This window comes from Acinonyx jubatus, chromosome B2 (genome assembly GCF_027475565.1).
Source record: "Acinonyx jubatus isolate Ajub_Pintada_27869175 chromosome B2, VMU_Ajub_asm_v1.0, whole genome shotgun sequence".
Classification (NCBI taxonomy): domain Eukaryota; kingdom Metazoa; phylum Chordata; class Mammalia; order Carnivora; family Felidae; genus Acinonyx; species Acinonyx jubatus.
This window is the reverse complement of record NC_069385.1, coordinates 108,162,537-108,179,459: the sequence shown is the minus strand read 5'-3', so window position 1 is coordinate 108,179,459 and position 16,923 is coordinate 108,162,537. Positions and strand designations below refer to the sequence as shown.

The 16,923-nt window shown below is 58.2% G+C and overlaps 1 protein-coding gene across 3 annotated transcripts in view; it reads left to right on the top strand.

Moving 5' to 3' along the window:
• TMEM63B (transmembrane protein 63B) overlaps positions 1–16,923 on the top strand; it is a 25,004-nt gene extending 8,081 nt beyond the window's left edge. For 2 of the 3 annotated variants that reach the window (XM_027057658.2, XM_053222749.1), the window contains 21 exons: positions 117–158; positions 1,134–1,224; positions 2,654–2,691; positions 3,627–3,769; positions 3,882–3,933; positions 4,392–4,500; positions 5,201–5,271; positions 8,156–8,236; positions 8,710–8,833; positions 9,650–9,783; positions 9,926–10,063; positions 10,188–10,341; positions 11,249–11,355; positions 11,623–11,709; positions 11,913–11,978; positions 13,273–13,435; positions 14,009–14,114; positions 15,096–15,263; positions 15,494–15,609; positions 15,765–15,845; positions 16,117–16,923. In XM_027057658.2, the coding sequence (XP_026913459.1) occupies positions 117–158; positions 1,134–1,224; positions 2,654–2,691; positions 3,627–3,769; positions 3,882–3,933; positions 4,392–4,500; positions 5,201–5,271; positions 8,156–8,236; positions 8,710–8,833; positions 9,650–9,783; positions 9,926–10,063; positions 10,188–10,341; positions 11,249–11,355; positions 11,623–11,709; positions 11,913–11,978; positions 13,273–13,435; positions 14,009–14,114; positions 15,096–15,263; positions 15,494–15,609; positions 15,765–15,845; positions 16,117–16,308 (2,263 nt within the window). In that variant the 3' untranslated portion in view covers positions 16,309–16,923. The remainder of the gene's footprint in view (positions 1–116; positions 159–1,133; positions 1,225–2,653; positions 2,692–3,626; positions 3,770–3,881; positions 3,934–4,391; positions 4,501–5,200; positions 5,272–8,155; positions 8,237–8,709; positions 8,834–9,649; positions 9,784–9,925; positions 10,064–10,187; positions 10,342–11,248; positions 11,356–11,622; positions 11,710–11,912; positions 11,979–13,272; positions 13,436–14,008; positions 14,115–15,095; positions 15,264–15,493; positions 15,610–15,764; positions 15,846–16,116) is intronic. The other variant, XM_053222750.1, reaches the window with a different exon arrangement.

Here is a 16,923-nt window from a genome sequence, read left to right as displayed (position 1 = left end):
CAGTCCCAGAACAGCCATGGGGGACATGAAGGCCTACAGTTGGATCTGTGTCCTTTGTCAGTCCCCCGGGACCCTCCCCCCCTCCCCTGTTAACCCTGTCTGTTCTCTGTCCCCAGGCTTCGGCGGCGGCAGGAGAGGGAGCGAGTGGAACAGGAATAGTATGTGGGGCACCTGCCCCCTCATCCCCACTAAACCAGCTTTCTCTTTTCTTCTCTCATGCTTCTTTTCTCTTCCGGCCTCGTTACTGGTTTCTCTTTGCAGTTTTCTCCTCTGCAGGCTCATGTTTCGGACTAAAGCAGGCGGTGTGCTTTGCAGAGCAGGGGACTCCCAACTTGTCTCTGCCTCGCTCCCCCATCTCTCCCTCTGGCTTTCTGCCTGGGAAAAGCCCCTCCCCATATGTCTGGCTCTCTCCATGGTGGCCGGTGGCCAGGCTGGAGGGGCTGTCCTCCCGGAAACTTAGAGGATGCTCACCTGTTGGTCCCAGAGACAAGATTGGGTGTCCCCAGTGGCTTGCCATCCCCTAACAACTAGTTCTTCATATTTCAGGGTTCCCTGCTCACCCCTTCTGGAGGCCTGGGAGGGGGGCCTCCCACGGAGCCCCGAGTCTGGGCTTTTGTGTCACATCATTGTCTCTGTCTATAGGACTGGCGTTGGAGTTGTAGCAGCTGCTGGGGTCATGGAAGAGGGAGGGTAGGGTCCCACCTGGGAGGCATCCCCCAGCCCCTGATCCCTCCAGCCCTTCTGGGGCTCTCCTAGTCCATCCTTTCCTTCAGCTCCCCATTGCCCTGTGCATAATACTGGCTCTGTCACCCCCCTATCCCGTCCCCTGCTGGTCAGCCCCAGAAATGCAGGGCCTCCTCACACTCTCGCTCCAGCCTCCAGGGAGTAAGATGAAGACACCCTCTCCCTTCACTCACTGCCCTGCACTGGTGTGCCCTCCAGGTGCCCTGAAGGAAGGAGGTGCAATTAAGGGAGGCAGGGAGAAGGCAGGCGTTCGTCCCCGCTTCAGCCTCTGCGCTTTCTGTGCTTTGTCTAGCCCCTGGAGCTCTGGAGGGGGAGCCCCCCACTTCAGTCCCGCTCCCCAGGAGCTCAGACTCACCAGGCTCTCTGATCTCTCACCTCCCCACCCCCAGTGTGGCCTCAGCTATGCACGGGGACAGTCATGACCGGTATGAGCGTCTCACGTCTGTCTCCAGCTCCGTCGACTTTGACCAAAGAGACAATGTGAGTGCCCTCCCCCAGACTTGTTAGCCACCCACTCCTTCTCCGGGGCAGGGGGCTTAGCAGCCTCTAGCCTCCAGTGATACAGAGTCAAGGACCTGGAATGTGGCCTTCTCCTCAGCAAGGGCAGTGCTCGTCTAAGAGCCACAGGATGGCGACCCAGACTCGCTCTGTACTCCACGCCAGCCTCCAAATCAGCACAGACCTAACATTGTGAATCCCACACTTTGCACCATGTAGAGCCCCGTGCCCGTCTCCACCTGTTAATCCCAAGGACCCCTTCTTCCTTAGGGTTTTAGAAGTAATAACAGGCCTTTCTGCCCTATGGAGCAAAAGCAGGAATTCATTGCGTTGCTCAGAGATTGCAGGCTGGTGGCCCTCGTCTAGATGGGGCCAGTTGTGGGTTGGGGCTGAGTGGCAGAGGTCCTTACAGATAAGGCGATTCACAGCAGTCCCCGGACCCTCATGCACGCCAGACCCAGTACTCCAACATTACCTGCCTGGCCCCTGTCGTCCTGCCAGGGTGTGGGTCCTAGTCAGAACTCTAATCTTTAGGCCCTAGGCTGGCCCTGGGCAGTCCGGCTTGGGCTGGGTGGCCTGGGGGCAACAGCTCCTGTAGCAGCCATAGTAGAAGAAGCCTGTCAGCTTCCTGAGCTGGACTCACACCGGTAAGTGGCAAAGCAAAGCTGTCACCCTTGCCCGCCAGAGGTGTCCACATGGTCCCCAGACTCAGGTGATGTTGGCAGCAGGCAGCACAGTCCTGCATCTTAACTGGAAGCACCCCTGTCCCCGATCCTGTGTTAAGCCTGGACCTTCCACTGGTAGGAAGGTGAGGGAGGGTTCTCTCTGCCCAGCCCTCCCCCCTGTATCCCGACCCTGCTCTCAGTGGGGTCTCTGCTGCAGGTAGGCCTGGGGGCTTGAGGGTGGGAGATTGAAGCTCACAGGGACCCGGGGGTTGGTCCCTCTGGGCTGTATTGGGAGAAAGGTGGCAGGAACTCGGGAAGCCTGGCCTGCTCCTCTGCTGTAGGCAGAGCCATGTTGCAAACTCTTCTTGTCTGGGTCTGGAGTCCCCACTGCCTCTCCTAGAACCCTGAATCCCACTCCTCCCTACGCTGACCCACACAGCTGCAGGCCTTCCTTTGGTTGCGCTGCCCCGTTGACTCTTGGCGGGGATATGTAGCTCTGGACATGAGCATCCACAGATAACTCAGTTTGGCCTTAGTCCCTTTCTCCTTTGAGGGCTGACACCTTCCCTCTCCCCCTCTGGGATGATCTGCTTTCTTTGGGGGGTTGTGGAAGTTGTTCCAAGGTGAGCCCAGCCTGGAGGTGAATATGAGAATGGGGCAGGTGGGATTTGAGGGGGAAGGGAGGGTGGGGGTGGTGGGGTGGTGGGGGGCTCCAGCTGATAGCCCTCTGTCCCCCCCCACTCCAGGGTTTCTGTTCCTGGCTGACAGCCATCTTCAGGATAAAGTAAGTGAACAGTCTTCAGGCTCTAAGGAAAGAGAGAAACAAATAAAAACTTCAGAACCTGTTACCTCCCTACAAAATCCAGAAGCCAGCAGCTTTGAGGGCCTTAGTGCTCCTAGCCAGCCCAGCACCCTCCTCCCTCCTCCAGGAGGCCAAGCCCTGGGGTCCTGGCCTCTGCTGTCCCCTGAGCTGGCCTCACTCTACCCCACGGTCTCCTGTATGCCCCCCTGCCTGGTGGGCCCGCTCTGCCCTCAGCTCTCCTCACCCCTGCCACCCTGTGAGGGCAGAGGCCAGAGCGCCCCCACCTCAGAGCCTCCGTGCAGCCAGCGGGGCGGGGGGCAACAGGCAGGCTGGGAGCAGCCAGCCAGCAACAGGCAGGAGCCAGTGTCCAGCAGGCAGAAGTCAGGAGATCGAGCCAGAGTGCGGCAGGCAGGCAGTGAGCGCTGAGAGAGGCAGGAGGCCCAGACAGATCAGCACCACCACTGCCCACGCCCCGGCCCCCAGGGCCCCTCCCCAGGTGCACCACATAATGTGTTTCTCCAGCACCCATAAGGCGCTGCTCTGTCCCCAGCCTCCGTCCTCCCTCCTGCTCCAACCTCTTCCATCAACCCACCCTCCCTTTCCTCACCCCCTCTATTCCTGGCCCTTTCTTACCCTTTCTGCCACTCTGCAATCTTCCCCTTTCCCCTCTGTTCCCCTCCTCTCTCTCCTCTTCTCCTTTCCCTCCCTGCATCCTTCCTTTCCTCCTTCCCCTTCCCTCTCCCTTTCTCATCCCCCCTCCCAATAATAGGGGGCCCAAAGACCCCAGCCCACCCCCATACTGCTGCCAGACTGGCAGGGGCTAGGGTGGACTTGGGGGCGGGCGGGCAGGGCAGGCAAGCTGTGGCCCCTCTGCCACCCGGCCCTCACCTGATTCCTCTGCTGCCCTGGGCCTGCAGGGATGATGAGATCCGGGACAAATGTGGGGGCGATGCTGTGCACTACCTGTCCTTCCAGCGGCACATCATCGGGCTGCTGGTCGTCGTGGGCGTCCTCTCTGTGGGCATCGTGCTGCCTGTCAACTTCTCAGGGGACCTGCTGGGTCAGTGAAGGCTGGGATGGGTGGGGTGGGGAAGGGAGGAGAGGGGGCAGGAGGGCACGCGTCCTGACCCCAGCATCATCCTCTCCCTCTTCCTGCCCCCTCCCACCCCCAGAGAACAATGCCTACAGCTTCGGGAGAACCACCATTGCCAACCTGAAATCAGGGTAAGATTGGGAAGCCAGTCGGTGAGGTCAGAGTCCAGCTGTAATGAGGAGGGGTGCGAGGGGGAGCACTGTGGGGAGAGGTGGATGTGGGGCCCTGGGGACTTGGATTGGAGACAGAGTAGGTGGATGTCTGCTGGGAGTCCCCAGAGATGACCAGATAAAGAAGCTGCTGTGTGACCTCAGGCCAGGGAAAGATGGCAGGGGGTAGTTAGGGGACAGTGTAGCCAGTGCACAGGGCAGGGAGAGATGACCTCTTGGGGACATTTCAACTGCAGTGGAATAATCTTGGGACCCGGACGGTGTGAAGTATGGGGCCTGCCCTGTGAGGGGGCCAGTGCCAGAAGACCACTGGCAGTATTAGGGCCTTGAACCAGGGCTGAATTCACACCGGGAGGCTGGGGGCTGCCTGAGTGGGTTCCTGGCCCCGGTGGCTCCATGTACCCCTCTGCCCCACCCAGGAACAACCTGCTATGGCTGCACACCTCCTTCGCCTTCCTGTACCTGCTGCTCACCGTCTACAGCATGCGTAGACACACCTCTAAGATGCGCTACAAGGAGGACGACCTAGTGAGTAGAGCCCAGCCGGCCTGCCCCGCCCCCAGCCTCTTCCCTTCCCTCTGGGCCTCTCTCCCCTCAGCCCTAAGGGGTGTCAGTGCCAGCGTGAGGCCGCCTGGGTTTCATTCCGGGCTCAGCAACTCAAGAGCCCCTATGCTGCAAGTTAAGTTACCTCCCCAAGCCTCGCTTCCTGATCTGTAAAATGAGACAACAGCAGAACCTTCCTAAGATGGGGGCGGTGGGGGGGGGCGGGGGGGGGGGTAGGTGATAGGAGGCGTGGAAATCACCCGTGCTGTGCCTGGCCCTGGGGAAACAGCAGTGGTGATGCCATGCTTGGGATGCTCCCTCCCTCTCCGCATCCATCTACCAGCCCAGTACTGAATGCCCACCCCACAGCAGCCACGGGGTGCCCGGGCCTTGTGGCCTGAGGGTCAGAGAGTAGTACCCCCTCCCTCGCCCTGGATGACCCCTCAGGAGTGAGAGACCAAATGGCTCTTCCATTAAGCTCCTGCCTGATTTCAATTAGATGCACTCCCCTGCTTTCCCTGGAACCTGGTTTATCCCTAAGGCCTCCTCCCACCCAGCTGCTCCTCTCTGCTCACCATTCCCCACGCCCTCCTGGCATTCTCGAGCCTCCTCTGGAAGGTACATGCGCCCTCCTGGCATTCTCGAGCCTCCTCTGGAAGGTACATGCACTCCCCTCTCACCCCAGGTGAAGCGGACTCTCTTCATCAATGGAATCTCCAAATATGCAGAGTCAGAAAAGATCAAGAAGCATTTTGAGTGAGTGGCCACTCCTACCCCCAACCCCAGGTCCCTTCTTCCGTCTTTCAGTCTTTCAGCCCCTCAGACTTCTCACATCCTCTGGCTGAGGTCTGGGCTGCAGCAGGGTGGAGACTAGACCACTGAAGGATTACGTGACCCCAGGGCATTCTAGCACCAGGGCTGGGTGATAGCCACCCCTGCCCCCAACAGCAGGGGAAATATAAGAAATACTTGTAAAGTGAGAGAAGGAAGTGTATGTCACATCCCCTCCCTCCTCTCTCTCACCACCCCCCCCTCCCACTCCACCTCCCCTCTCAGCTTGAACTGGGTCATGGGTTGTTGGCCTGGGATCCAAGGGGCCTTCAAGGTGTGTGGCTTCAAAACCGTACGTGACATTCTGGGGTTTGTGTGCAGACTGGCAGGGAGCTCTTGGCTTTCAGTGGATCCTCAGGGAGCCTGGGGGGACCTGAGCTGCATGTGTTCTCAGGCTCTTTTCAGCTCTGGAGTTGTGTCTCAGAGGGGAAGGGGAATATACACCTCTAAGAGCTCCAGGTAGCCGGAATGGTCCGCATCCGGGATTAAGGATCCTGTCATACATTCATCTGTGTGCTCAGCAGACTTTCTCATGATATTAAGCCTTGGGACCATAGAAATGAATGAAAGATCATTGAGCTCTCAGGAGGTTCACATGGTGGAGGTCAGCGTCAGGAGCTGGTCCAGGGTCTGATCAGAGATTGGTCTGAGGCCAGTCTGTGGCCAGAATTAGGAGTTGGCCAGTGGGGTCCTGATAAGGGACATTGGCAGTTTGGATCAGGGCTCAGTCTCTGCTCAGGATCAGGACTTAGTGAGGTCTGTATCCACAGCCATTTGGCCTGGATCAGAAGCCAGTTGTTGTTCTGGATCAGAACAGGATTGGGAGTCAGCATCTGGCCGAGGTTAGATTGCAGACCCCTTTGTTGCAGGCAAATGAGTGGTTTGTGATCAGCATCAGCGGACGGATAATCATTCATTCAACATGCATTTATTATCACTTTCTGTACTCCAAGCATAAATAAATTAGAAACAGGCCCTGCCCACACAGAAGTTCGAGAACAGCGGTCAAAATTAGATCATCCTCGGTCAGTACGAGAGCGACTTGAGATCCTGTCTGGATTCCCAGCTGTGATCGGCATTAGGGGGCAGTCCGAGTCAGGATTAAGGACAGTGTGTGCTCAGAATTAGGTGGCATCTTAATATCACTGTCCTGTTGGGATCAGTTGTCAGCTTGTACTGGTTAGTCCTTTAATGACAAATCCTTCTTGAGCACCTGCCGGGCACCCGCCCTGGAGGGGGACCTAGGGTCACAGCAGCAAACGAAGAAAGAAAGCCCCTGCCCTTGTCCGCTGGCATTCTGGTGGGCGAGACAGGTAATAAACAAACGAACTAGTAACAGACATTGCGTCGAGTAGGGGTGGGTGCCAGGGGGAAAACCAAAGCAGGGAGAGGAACAGAGTGAGGGAGTCAGGAAGGGCTGCTGTTTCCAGTGGGGGGGGGGGGGGGGGGGAGCAGCGGGGCGCATGCTGACAGGGCCCTGCACACAGTGAGGAAGTGAACCCCGCTAACCAAACATCCATTCAGCACACACTCATCGTACACCTACTGTGTGTTTCCTACCAGGGAGACAAAGGAGAACCAGGCCTGATGGGTGTCCGTGGGGAGCTCGTGGTTCAGGCTGTTTCAGGAGTCAATCTACGGTTTTGTTTAGGAAGCAGACTGTGATTAAAATTTAGTGGTCAGCCTCTAAGCAGGGTGGGGGGGAGACTGTGGTCCTAATTGGAGTTTGAGGGGTCAAGGAGGTGAGCATCAGGGAACAGCCATCTCATGGATCCATTCATTCAGCGCATGTTTATTGAGTACCTAGTATGTCTAAGCTGCTGGCCCAGGCCCGAGCACGTGGTGATGAGTAGGGCTTGTGATCCAGGTCTGGGGTCTGTCTGAATTAGAGGACTGACCCAGCAGAATTAGGGAATATCCCGTGTGTAATATCAGAGAGCCTGCATGGCAGGGATTAAGGGGTTAGAGATTAGTCGGGTGAGAATGAGGGCTCAGCCTGCCACAGGGTTCCAGGCCCTTCCAAAGAGGAGCCCTAAAATGGTTAGAGTAACACCGTGTGGGGGGAAAAGTCTGTAGTGCATTTCAAGGACCGCATCCCAGATTTAAGTTTGCAAATTCTCGTGCTTTTGGGAACCAGATATTGTGCATCTGTTAACACTTGGTGGTTCTTCATTTAAAAAAATTTTTTAACGATGGGGCTCAGTCTAGATCGGGGAGCAGGGAGCAGTGTGCGATGAGAAGTGAGAAGGAGCCGCAGGCACCCCTCGAGTCCTGCCAGGTACCAGCACCGAGAGTCACATACAGTCTCTCTCTGCTCGGTTTCGGGGCAAGGTGAGGGTCAATCTCGGGTGAGGGTTAAAAGGTCAGTCTTGGGTCTGCAGACCGGGCCGTGGGTTGGTTGGCATCAGTTGGACCGTAAGGCAAGGCTAAGTGTTGGACTGTAACCAAGTATTCTGGAAACAGGGTTGAGAGAACAACCTGAGTAGAAACCGTTTCTCTCAACTGAAAGGTCAGAGCTCTGAACAAGAGTCAGACCACGGCCGTGGCCTCCCCTAGCGCCATGCGGGGGTGCACTGACATCCACGGTCATCATCGGGGTGTGCTCAAGGTCCCCGTGCCTCAAGGCTCCCCGCTGCTGCTCAGTTAAACACAGGGAGGAATTTCCAAGTTTCATTCTTACGGAGCTCCCATTTTTGTAGACCAGAAAGAGGGAGCTTGAATTGGGGGTGTATGTCTTCACGGTCGCGGCTGCAAGTCGGGGGCAGGTGGGCAGGGTCGCCGCAGAAGATGATGGTGGACTGTATTTCAGGGAGGCCTATCCCAACTGCACGGTTCTTGAAGCCCGCCCGTGTTACAACGTGGCTCGCCTCATGTTCCTCGATGCAGAGAGGTAATGGGGGGGATGACAGCTGGGGGCCCCTGCCTATTATAGAGTGCATCTCAGCTGCCACAGGGGAACCTGGCTCCCCATCCAGGTGTTTCCCAGGGCATTTGATTTTAATTCAACCCCTGGGTTGCCTGTCAATCCAGCTCTGGAAAGAGCAAAGCCTGGAGGTTAGGGTTGTTGCAAGAAGAAAGGAGCCCACCATCCCCACCCCGTCCAAGGACATCCCCTTCTCCAGCTACAGTATGAAAACTTTAGGCCAGACTATAGGAAGAATTTCTGGCCCTCAAGGGATGGGTGGGAAGACCCTGGAATGGGGACATACCTGAACCATACATTCTAAGAAGATCCAAGAGTAAGATCGCCCCTGTCCTCAGGGAGTGGACTTAGGTGGCCCCTCAGCTGGGCTCCCTACTCACCCTCCCAGCCATTCCTGGCCCCAGCTGGGTGGTGGGTGACTGGACCCCTGGATCCCACAGGAAGAAGGCCGAGCGGGGAAAGCTCTACTTCACAAACCTCCAGAGCAAGGAGAATGTCCCCACCATGATCAACCCCAAGCCCTGTGGCCACCTCTGCTGCTGCGTGGTGCGAGGCTGTGAGCAGGTATGAGGTGACCTCAGGCCCCCAAAGCTCCTGCTGAATACGGGAGGGGTTGGACAGATTTTGGGAAGACAGATCACAGTAGAGATGGGCACATTCCAGGTGCGTGTCCCACGACCCCGGGAACACATACACACACACACACACATACACACAAATGGGTCTTAAACATAAACAGCCAAAGGTAAGGGACGCCTGGGTGGCTCAGTCAGTTAAGTGTCTGACTTAGGCTCAGGTTATGGTCTCACGGTTCGGTTCTTGAGTTCAAGCCCCGCATCAGGCTCACTGCTATCAATGCAGAGCCTGCTTCAGATCCTTTGTCCCCCCCACCAAAGATAAATAAAAAACACCAACGGTAAACAGACTCCCTGAGGAGGCAAGGCCATGCGGCCCGGGGGCTGGAGGTAGGGTGCCAGGATGGGGAGCAGGGCGCAACCCTCCCTCAGTAGGTCCCCACCTGTTCCTACAGTCCTTGAAGCTCCAGTTCCACTACTGGGTTTGTACCCATCCCTCCAGTGACCAAGTTTTCAGGGCCCAAGTCAGAAGAGGTCAGCCAAGAGGACAGTGCTGTGGTGTATTTACTAGCTCTGTGGCTTTAGGCGAGTTTTCTGACTGCTCTGTGCCTCAGTTTCCTCATCTGTAGGATGGGGCTAATTGTATCTACCTCGGGCTTATGAGGATTACGAGTTAACACATAGCCTAAAGCAGTACCTGGCCCGTAGTAAGCCCTGGGGCAGCACCGCTGAGCATGGTGGGGACCAGCCCGGCTCTCTGACCAGAACCTTCGCCTCACCCGCCCCCCCCCCCCCCCCCCGGCAGGTGGAGGCCATCGAGTACTACACGAAGCTGGAGCAGAAGCTGAAAGAGGACTACAAGCGGGAGAAGGAGAAGGTGAACGAGAAGCCTCTTGGCATGGCCTTTGTCACCTTCCACAATGAGACCATCACCGCCATGTGAGCCCCTGCCCTGCCTGCCCAGCCCAGTCCTTGCCCCCCACCGACCAGCCGGGGCTCCCAGGTCCCCACGCTCACGGCCAGCTGTCGGCAGTGGGGTCCCCAGCGGCTGGCGCCCTGGTAACCGGTGCCCGTCCCCCAGCATCCTGAAGGACTTCAACGTGTGTAAGTGCCAGGGCTGCACCTGCCGCGGGGAGCCGCGCTCCTCGTCCTGCAGCGAGTCCCTGCACATCTCCAACTGGACCGTGTCGTACGCCCCCGACCCCCAGAACATCTACTGGTGAGCGCTGGGGTGGCAGGGGCACGTTCCGTGGGGCCTGCTGGCTCCAGTGGGTAGAGGGGAGGTGTCACCGGGAACCATCAGCATGCGGTCCCCAGGATGACCCTCTCCCCTGCCTTCCCAGGGAGCACCTGTCCATCCGAGGCTTCATCTGGTGGCTGCGCTGCCTGGTCATCAATGTCGTCCTCTTCATCCTCCTCTTCTTCCTCACCACCCCGGCCATCATCATCACCACCATGGACAAGTTCAACGTCACCAAGCCTGTGGAGTACCTCAATGTGAGGCCCTGCCCCGCCCCACCCCTCTAAGCTGTGTCAGGAGACACAGATGCCAGGCCTCGAATCCCTTTTCGGGGGGGAATCCAGAACACCCTCCTGCCCAGTCTGGCTCCTCTCCTGCTTTTCTAGCCCAGCCACACCAAGCACTCCCACACGACCACGGGCTGTAAAGCCCTCTGTGAACTTCCCTGGGGCTCCCTGCCACCTTCTCCTAGCAGAGACCACCCTTGGGTTTGCACACATCTAGAGAGACACCGGGGAAGAGAGAGAGCCCAGGGCCAGTCCCTTCTCATCCCCCAGTCTCTCCGACAAACGAATGGAGGTTCAGACTACATCACTGGCTTCCAAACTCAGATTCTGGTGCCTTCATCAAAACGACTCTTACGTGAAACCCAGTGTGGAAAAGCAAGGCTGCTCAGATGGCAATAGAGTGACGGCCACTTCCACCAGCTCTCCCCCCACCTCTCCTGCCGCGCACACGGCATACCTCCTTGGGAGTCTCAAAGTCCAAAGGAAGACAGTTTAAAGAATTACTGACTGATAAGAGCAAAAGACATAAGACCCGGTTTTTCTGGGTTCAGATTCCACCTCCCTTCACTCCTCACTAGCCGGGTAACCTCCTGAATCTCTTTTTGCCTTAGTTTCCTCATCTGTAAAATGGGGTAATATTGTGAGGCTCAATACACGTAAAGCATGTGATCAATGCTGGGTACTTAGTAGATACTCAGCAAGTGCTAACTACTGATGCTATTTATAAGACCCTGGCCCCCACAGGTTCTGGACGTCTGTCATGGGGCCCTGAGAGCTGCAGGGCCTGGGGCTCAGTGGGGGAGGGGGCCGATAAGCAAAGCAAGCCGGACCGGGGCCGCTGCCCCTGCCTGAAACGCAGCCCCATGCCCCATTGCAGAACCCCATCATCACTCAGTTCTTCCCCACCCTGCTGCTGTGGTGCTTCTCGGCCCTGCTCCCCACCATTGTCTACTACTCGGCCTTCTTCGAAGCTCACTGGACACGGTGAGACCCTTCACACTCACTGCACTCTGGCCCTCCTAGGTGTGCACCCGTCCCCCCACCCCCACCCCGCCGCCCCCAGGCAGCGCTTTCCCCTTCAGCCTCCCCGCCCCAGGCGGCCCCAGAGCTGCTGGGGAAGGGATGCCGGCCGGCATCCTCACCCTGGGCGGCCCCCATCCCAGTGGGGCCTCCTGTGATACCATCCTGGCTAGGGGAGCAGGCGTGGGGGGCTGGTTCTCCTGACCTCTGCCCCCGTGCCCCCTGCCCCAGCTCCGGGGAGAACAGGACCACCATGCACAAATGCTACACCTTCCTCATCTTCATGGTGCTGCTCCTGCCCTCACTGGGACTGAGCAGGTAGGTCGCAGACGATGGGATGGGAGATGGCGTGGGGGTGTTGCAGGGTGGGCGAGGGGAACGCTTCAGGCTCCTACCTCCCTCACAGAGCGGGGGGACCCAGGTCTGGGGGGGCATCCCCAGAGGCTCACGGACTAGACTCCTCCCCTGGTGTTCTGGGCCATTCCAGCCTCCCACCACACCTCTCCACTCCTCCTCTCCAGCCTGGACCTCTTCTTCCGCTGGCTCTTTGACAAGAAATTCTTGGCTGAGGCAGCTATTCGGTTTGAGTGAGTGACCTGGACCCCCAGGGAAAGAGACCGGAGGGCGGGGGTGGGTATGCCTGGGACACACTACCTTTCCCCATGGGAGGGTGCCTCGAAGCTTCCCACCCCCCGCTGCAGGGAAGAGGAGGGGGCTTACAGGGTGTGGCAGGGTCATCCCAAAGCTTGCACACAGTGTCTCAGGTGTAGACGTGGGAGATATCCCTGGGGTCTGTGTTGGGGCTCATTCTCCGGGAACCCCTCTAGAGGTCACCTTCAAAGTGTATTTGGGGCTTTAGGACCCACACTGGGGCATTTCTCTGACCGTCTCTAGAGCTTGTATTCTAGGACTAACTGTGGGAGGCGAGTTTCACTCAGGAGGTTTGGAAAGGTGTCTGTAGTAGGATCTTGGCCATACTTTGGGAGTGATTTGGGTGTATCCCTGAAGGGCTCTGGAGCCCACACTTCTGAGTATTTATGGAAGGCTCTTGGGCTCCCAACTCTGGAGTATTTACGGGGAACTCTGGGGCTCATACTTTGGGATGTTTATGGGGCACAGGTTCTGGGAACACCTCTGAAGTTTCAGTCCCTTATCCAGAGGTGTGACTGTGAAATTCTTTATGGAGCACCTTTTCTGGAAAGCCCTATGAAGCTGTTTGGGGGTGGGGGTGGGGGTGGGGGGCCACGTGCCATGGCTGTATATGTGGACACAAGCTCCAGGGGTCTTGCTCTAGGCCATCTGTGATCATCTTGGGCTCATACTTGGGGTGTCACAGGCACTGACAAAAGTTCTTGGGCTCCCCCACTGAAGATCTTTGAGGAAGGGTCTCTGGAGCTTGTGTTCTGGAGGTGGCTGAGGCTCACGCTCTGGGGGTAATAACCATGGCTTAATTTAAGAGCTAAGGGGTAATTTCTGGGTATTCCTAGGGCTCACGCCCTTGGGGGTCTTTTAGGATCTCATGGGGGTTGTCTGGAGACCTCAGACAGTCATACCCTGAACTCCGGTGGCCTCAGGGCTATGGAGCACTCTCCATGGGTCTTTATAGCGCACAAGTTCTAGGCGCACTACTGAGCTCACACTCCCAGGTTGCCTCCACTCGCACTGAGGGTGTTGGAGGTGTCTGTTGATACTCTGGCATCTGCCCCTGGGGTTCACACTCTGGGGGGAAGCGGGGGCACAGGTGCTTGAGAGCTGACCTGGGGTGTCCACATGGAGGAAGGCGCGTTGGGGGCAAAGGTGTGGTGTGCTCTCAGGCTGGCAGTGGGCAGGCCGCAGCCGGGTCTCCCAAGGGTGCAGTGCTGGAGCACTTGGTGCCTGCAGGTGCGTGTTCCTGCCCGACAACGGCGCCTTCTTCGTGAACTACGTCATTGCCTCAGCCTTTATCGGCAACGCCATGGACCTGCTGCGCATCCCAGGCCTGCTCATGTACATGATCCGGCTCTGCCTGGCGCGCTCTGCCGCGGAAAGGCGCAACGTGAAGCGGGTATGGCCGCCTGGGGCCGCAGTGGCCCGCACAGCGCCCCCTGGTGGGCCCAACCAGAAACAGTGACAGTTCAGCTAGGGTGTGGGGACACAGGGGTGCCGGAAGTTGCAGGACCCAGTTCCGAGGCCTTGGGCTTTCCCTTTCCTTTCTGGAGCCTCAGTTTACCCATATGTGCGACGATGGATCAACATAGAGAACCCTGAAGGCACCTGCCAATTCTGACAGTCTAGTGTTCCCATGGGAGTTGGGGGAGGTCCGGGTCCCTAGACCTAGGATCCCTGTGCCCTCACCCCACACGAGGTCTCTGGGCATCCCATTCCCAGGCCTACCAACCTGCCAGCCCCTGATTTCTCAAAGCCCCCCCACCACCCCCCCCCCCATGCCCCGTCACTGTACCCACCCTGACTTAGCCACAGCCCCTCTTTCCATCTGCTTTGCCCTGCCCCACCTGGATATTGGGTTCCTTTTCCCCACAGCTTCGTTCCTGGCCCCCTGCCCCCTCCCACCTGCCCTGTGCCCTTCTAGTCTGTCCCTCCCTTCCCTGAGCCACCCTCCTGCCCATCTCCCCCCCAGCATCAGGCCTACGAGTTCCAGTTTGGCGCAGCCTACGCCTGGATGATGTGCGTCTTCACGGTGGTCATGACCTACAGTATCACCTGCCCCATCATCGTGCCCTTCGGTAGGCACCGCCGCGCCGGGACCTGGGCCCTGCTCGGGGGGACCCAGGACCTCACCCGCTTCACTCCAGTAAGGCAGGCCGCCCTGAGTGGACAGGGCCCCGGCTGGGAGGCCGGCCCCTCGGGCCTCCCGCCCGGTCCCTGCCTCAGTCTGGGGCCGGGCCTGGGGGGAGGAGGGGGAAAACCATCTCAGCTCAGGTTGGCTCCAGCTGGTGTGCTGAGCCCCTGGGCAAAGCCACCCAACATGGCCATACTCATCCACACCAAGTGCCTTCACTCAACTGACATGCTCGGACACACATCACATACCCACAGAGGTATTCACATGTGCACACACACACACACGCACACTGTCACTCCTACACAGCATCCGCGGGTCCACGTGGACACAGTCCCATAAGCTCAGGAAAGACCTTTGGGTTCCAGGGTGGGGTTGGACTCTTGCCACTCACAGAGACCCACTGTAGCTGAACTGTGCGCCTTGAACAAGTCCCTCTTCCTTCTGAAATTTAGCAAAGTTTCTCTTCACCTGTTGCCCTACTAGTGACCTCTCCTTTCCCCCTGGTAACATCCTAACCCCTTAACCACCCTCCCTGGTTATTGAAGGCTCCAAAATAACCCCCTTGTCCTCATTTGAAAGCTCCCATTCCCTCAGCCTCCAGGAAAACAGAACTTACCATCTAATTTATACCCATCTGTTTAGGGACAGGGTAGAAAAAAAAACCGAGAAGGGTTTCAAGAGGAAGCTCATTGACCCAAATGAATGGACTTCTAATAGTAGGGTTTTTAGCGAGGGGCAGCAGAACAAAGCAGGGAAGCTGAGGAAGCGGACAGTCTGTGATCCTGCGATGGGCTTGGGGCTGGGGCAGGAGGAGGGAGGCCAGCCCTTCAGCGATCTCGGTAGGACTGGGACAACCTGTGACGGACACACCGAGGTCCAGTGGCGTTGGTTCCGAGGTCAGAGCCCGTGTGGCTTCCCCCAGGGCTCATGTACATGCTGCTGAAGCACCTGGTAGACAGGTACAATCTCTACTACGCCTACCTGCCGGCCAAGCTGGACAAGAAGATCCACTCAGGGGCCGTGAATCAGGTGGTGGCCGCACCCATCCTCTGCCTCTTCTGGCTGCTCTTCTTCTCCACCATGCGCACGGGTGAGGGCCACCCCCCCACATGCCTCAGGGAGCTGGGGGAGGGGGACCCCCATTCAGAGTCAAGGCAGAGCAAGCCATGGGAGGGTCCGTGATGGCCAAGGGCCACAGGCAAGGAACCTGGGAGAAGCCACAGCACATGGAAATGTGGGGTTGCATTCAGAAGGTAGCGAAGGTGGGGGGGGTGCCCAGAGGAAAGGTAGCAGCCCCATCCTCTGCCCCCCCCCCACCAGGGTTCCTAGCCCCCACGTCCATGTTCACATTCGTGGTCCTGGTCATCACCATCGTCATCTGTCTCTGCCACGTCTGCTTCGGACACTTCAAATACCTCAGTGCCCACAACTACAAGGTGTGGGGCCAGGGGGGCAGGGGATGGCTAAGGGCAGAAGCTCAAGGGGATGGGTGGGAGCTGAGGGCAGGGGTGTCAAGAGGGTGCAGGGTCATGATTGTGGCTGAGAGCCAAGGACATCGCCCCACTCCCTGACTCATTCTGGACCCCTCAAGATTGAGCACACGGAGACAGATACTGTGGACTCCAGAAGCAATGGACGGCCCCCCACTGCTGCAGCTGTCCCCAAATCTGCGGTGAGTGCCCCGATTCATGGCCAAAGGTGGGGAGGAGCCTCTGACTGAGGCTCAATCCAAAGTTGGGGGTTCCATTAGTCCTTCGGAAAGTGAAGCCCATTCCAGACCCCAGAGGCAGGGAAAGATCTGGCTTCACTGAGGGGTCTGCCCACCTCTCCCTGGGGGGGAAGATGACTGTCCCGCTTCCTGGAGACCCTGAGATTCCCCCAGTCAACCCCTCGCCACCAGGAGCAGCTGTCCACCCTCACCCTCTACTCCTCTCCCCCTTCAGAAATACATCGCTCAGGTGCTGCAGGACTCAGAGGTGGACGGGGAAGGGGACGGGGGTCCTGGAAGCTCAGGGGATGAGCCCCCATTGTCCTCGTCCCAAGATGAGGAGCTGCTGATGCCACCTGATGGCCTCACGGACACAGACTTCCCGTCTTATGAGGACAGCCTCATAGAGAATGAGATTCACCAGTAAGGGGAGGGAGGGGCCCTGGAGGCCACGCCCTGCCCCCACCCGACCCCCCCCCCCACGGACACTAAAAACGCTAATAATTTATTAGATCTAAAGCCCCCTCCTCCCCCCATCCCCTGCTTTCATTAAGGTATTTAAACCTGGGGATTCCACCACTCTCCCCCCACCATGGAGGGAGGGAGGGAACCCCCCCAACCTCAGTGAGGAGAGCCCCGAGCCGGACCCGGGGCAAAGAGGGGTGCGGACAGGGTTCCCCCAGATCAGTGCCCCCCAGGCTAGTAGTATGGTCAGGAAGGGTTATTGAGAGCCAAGAGGGGTACCTGGTGCCATGGCTGGAGACCTGGGGGGGGGCAGGCATATCAGGGGCCACCCCCCCCCCCCAGTTCTTTCCTCCCCCCAAGGCCCCCTGGGACCTGGCACTCCAGGGAAATGGAGCCTCCAGCCCCTGTGGGTTGCATGAGAGGGGAGGGACTGCTGAGTGGGAGGAAGAGTCAGGCCCCCAGCCAGGGAGGTGACCTAGGGGTGGGGGGTGGGTATGGCTGACACTGGAAAATGGGTTTTTGCACTGTTTTGTTTTTTTTTTTTCCTTTAAAATAAAAACAAAAAGAAAAGCTCTGA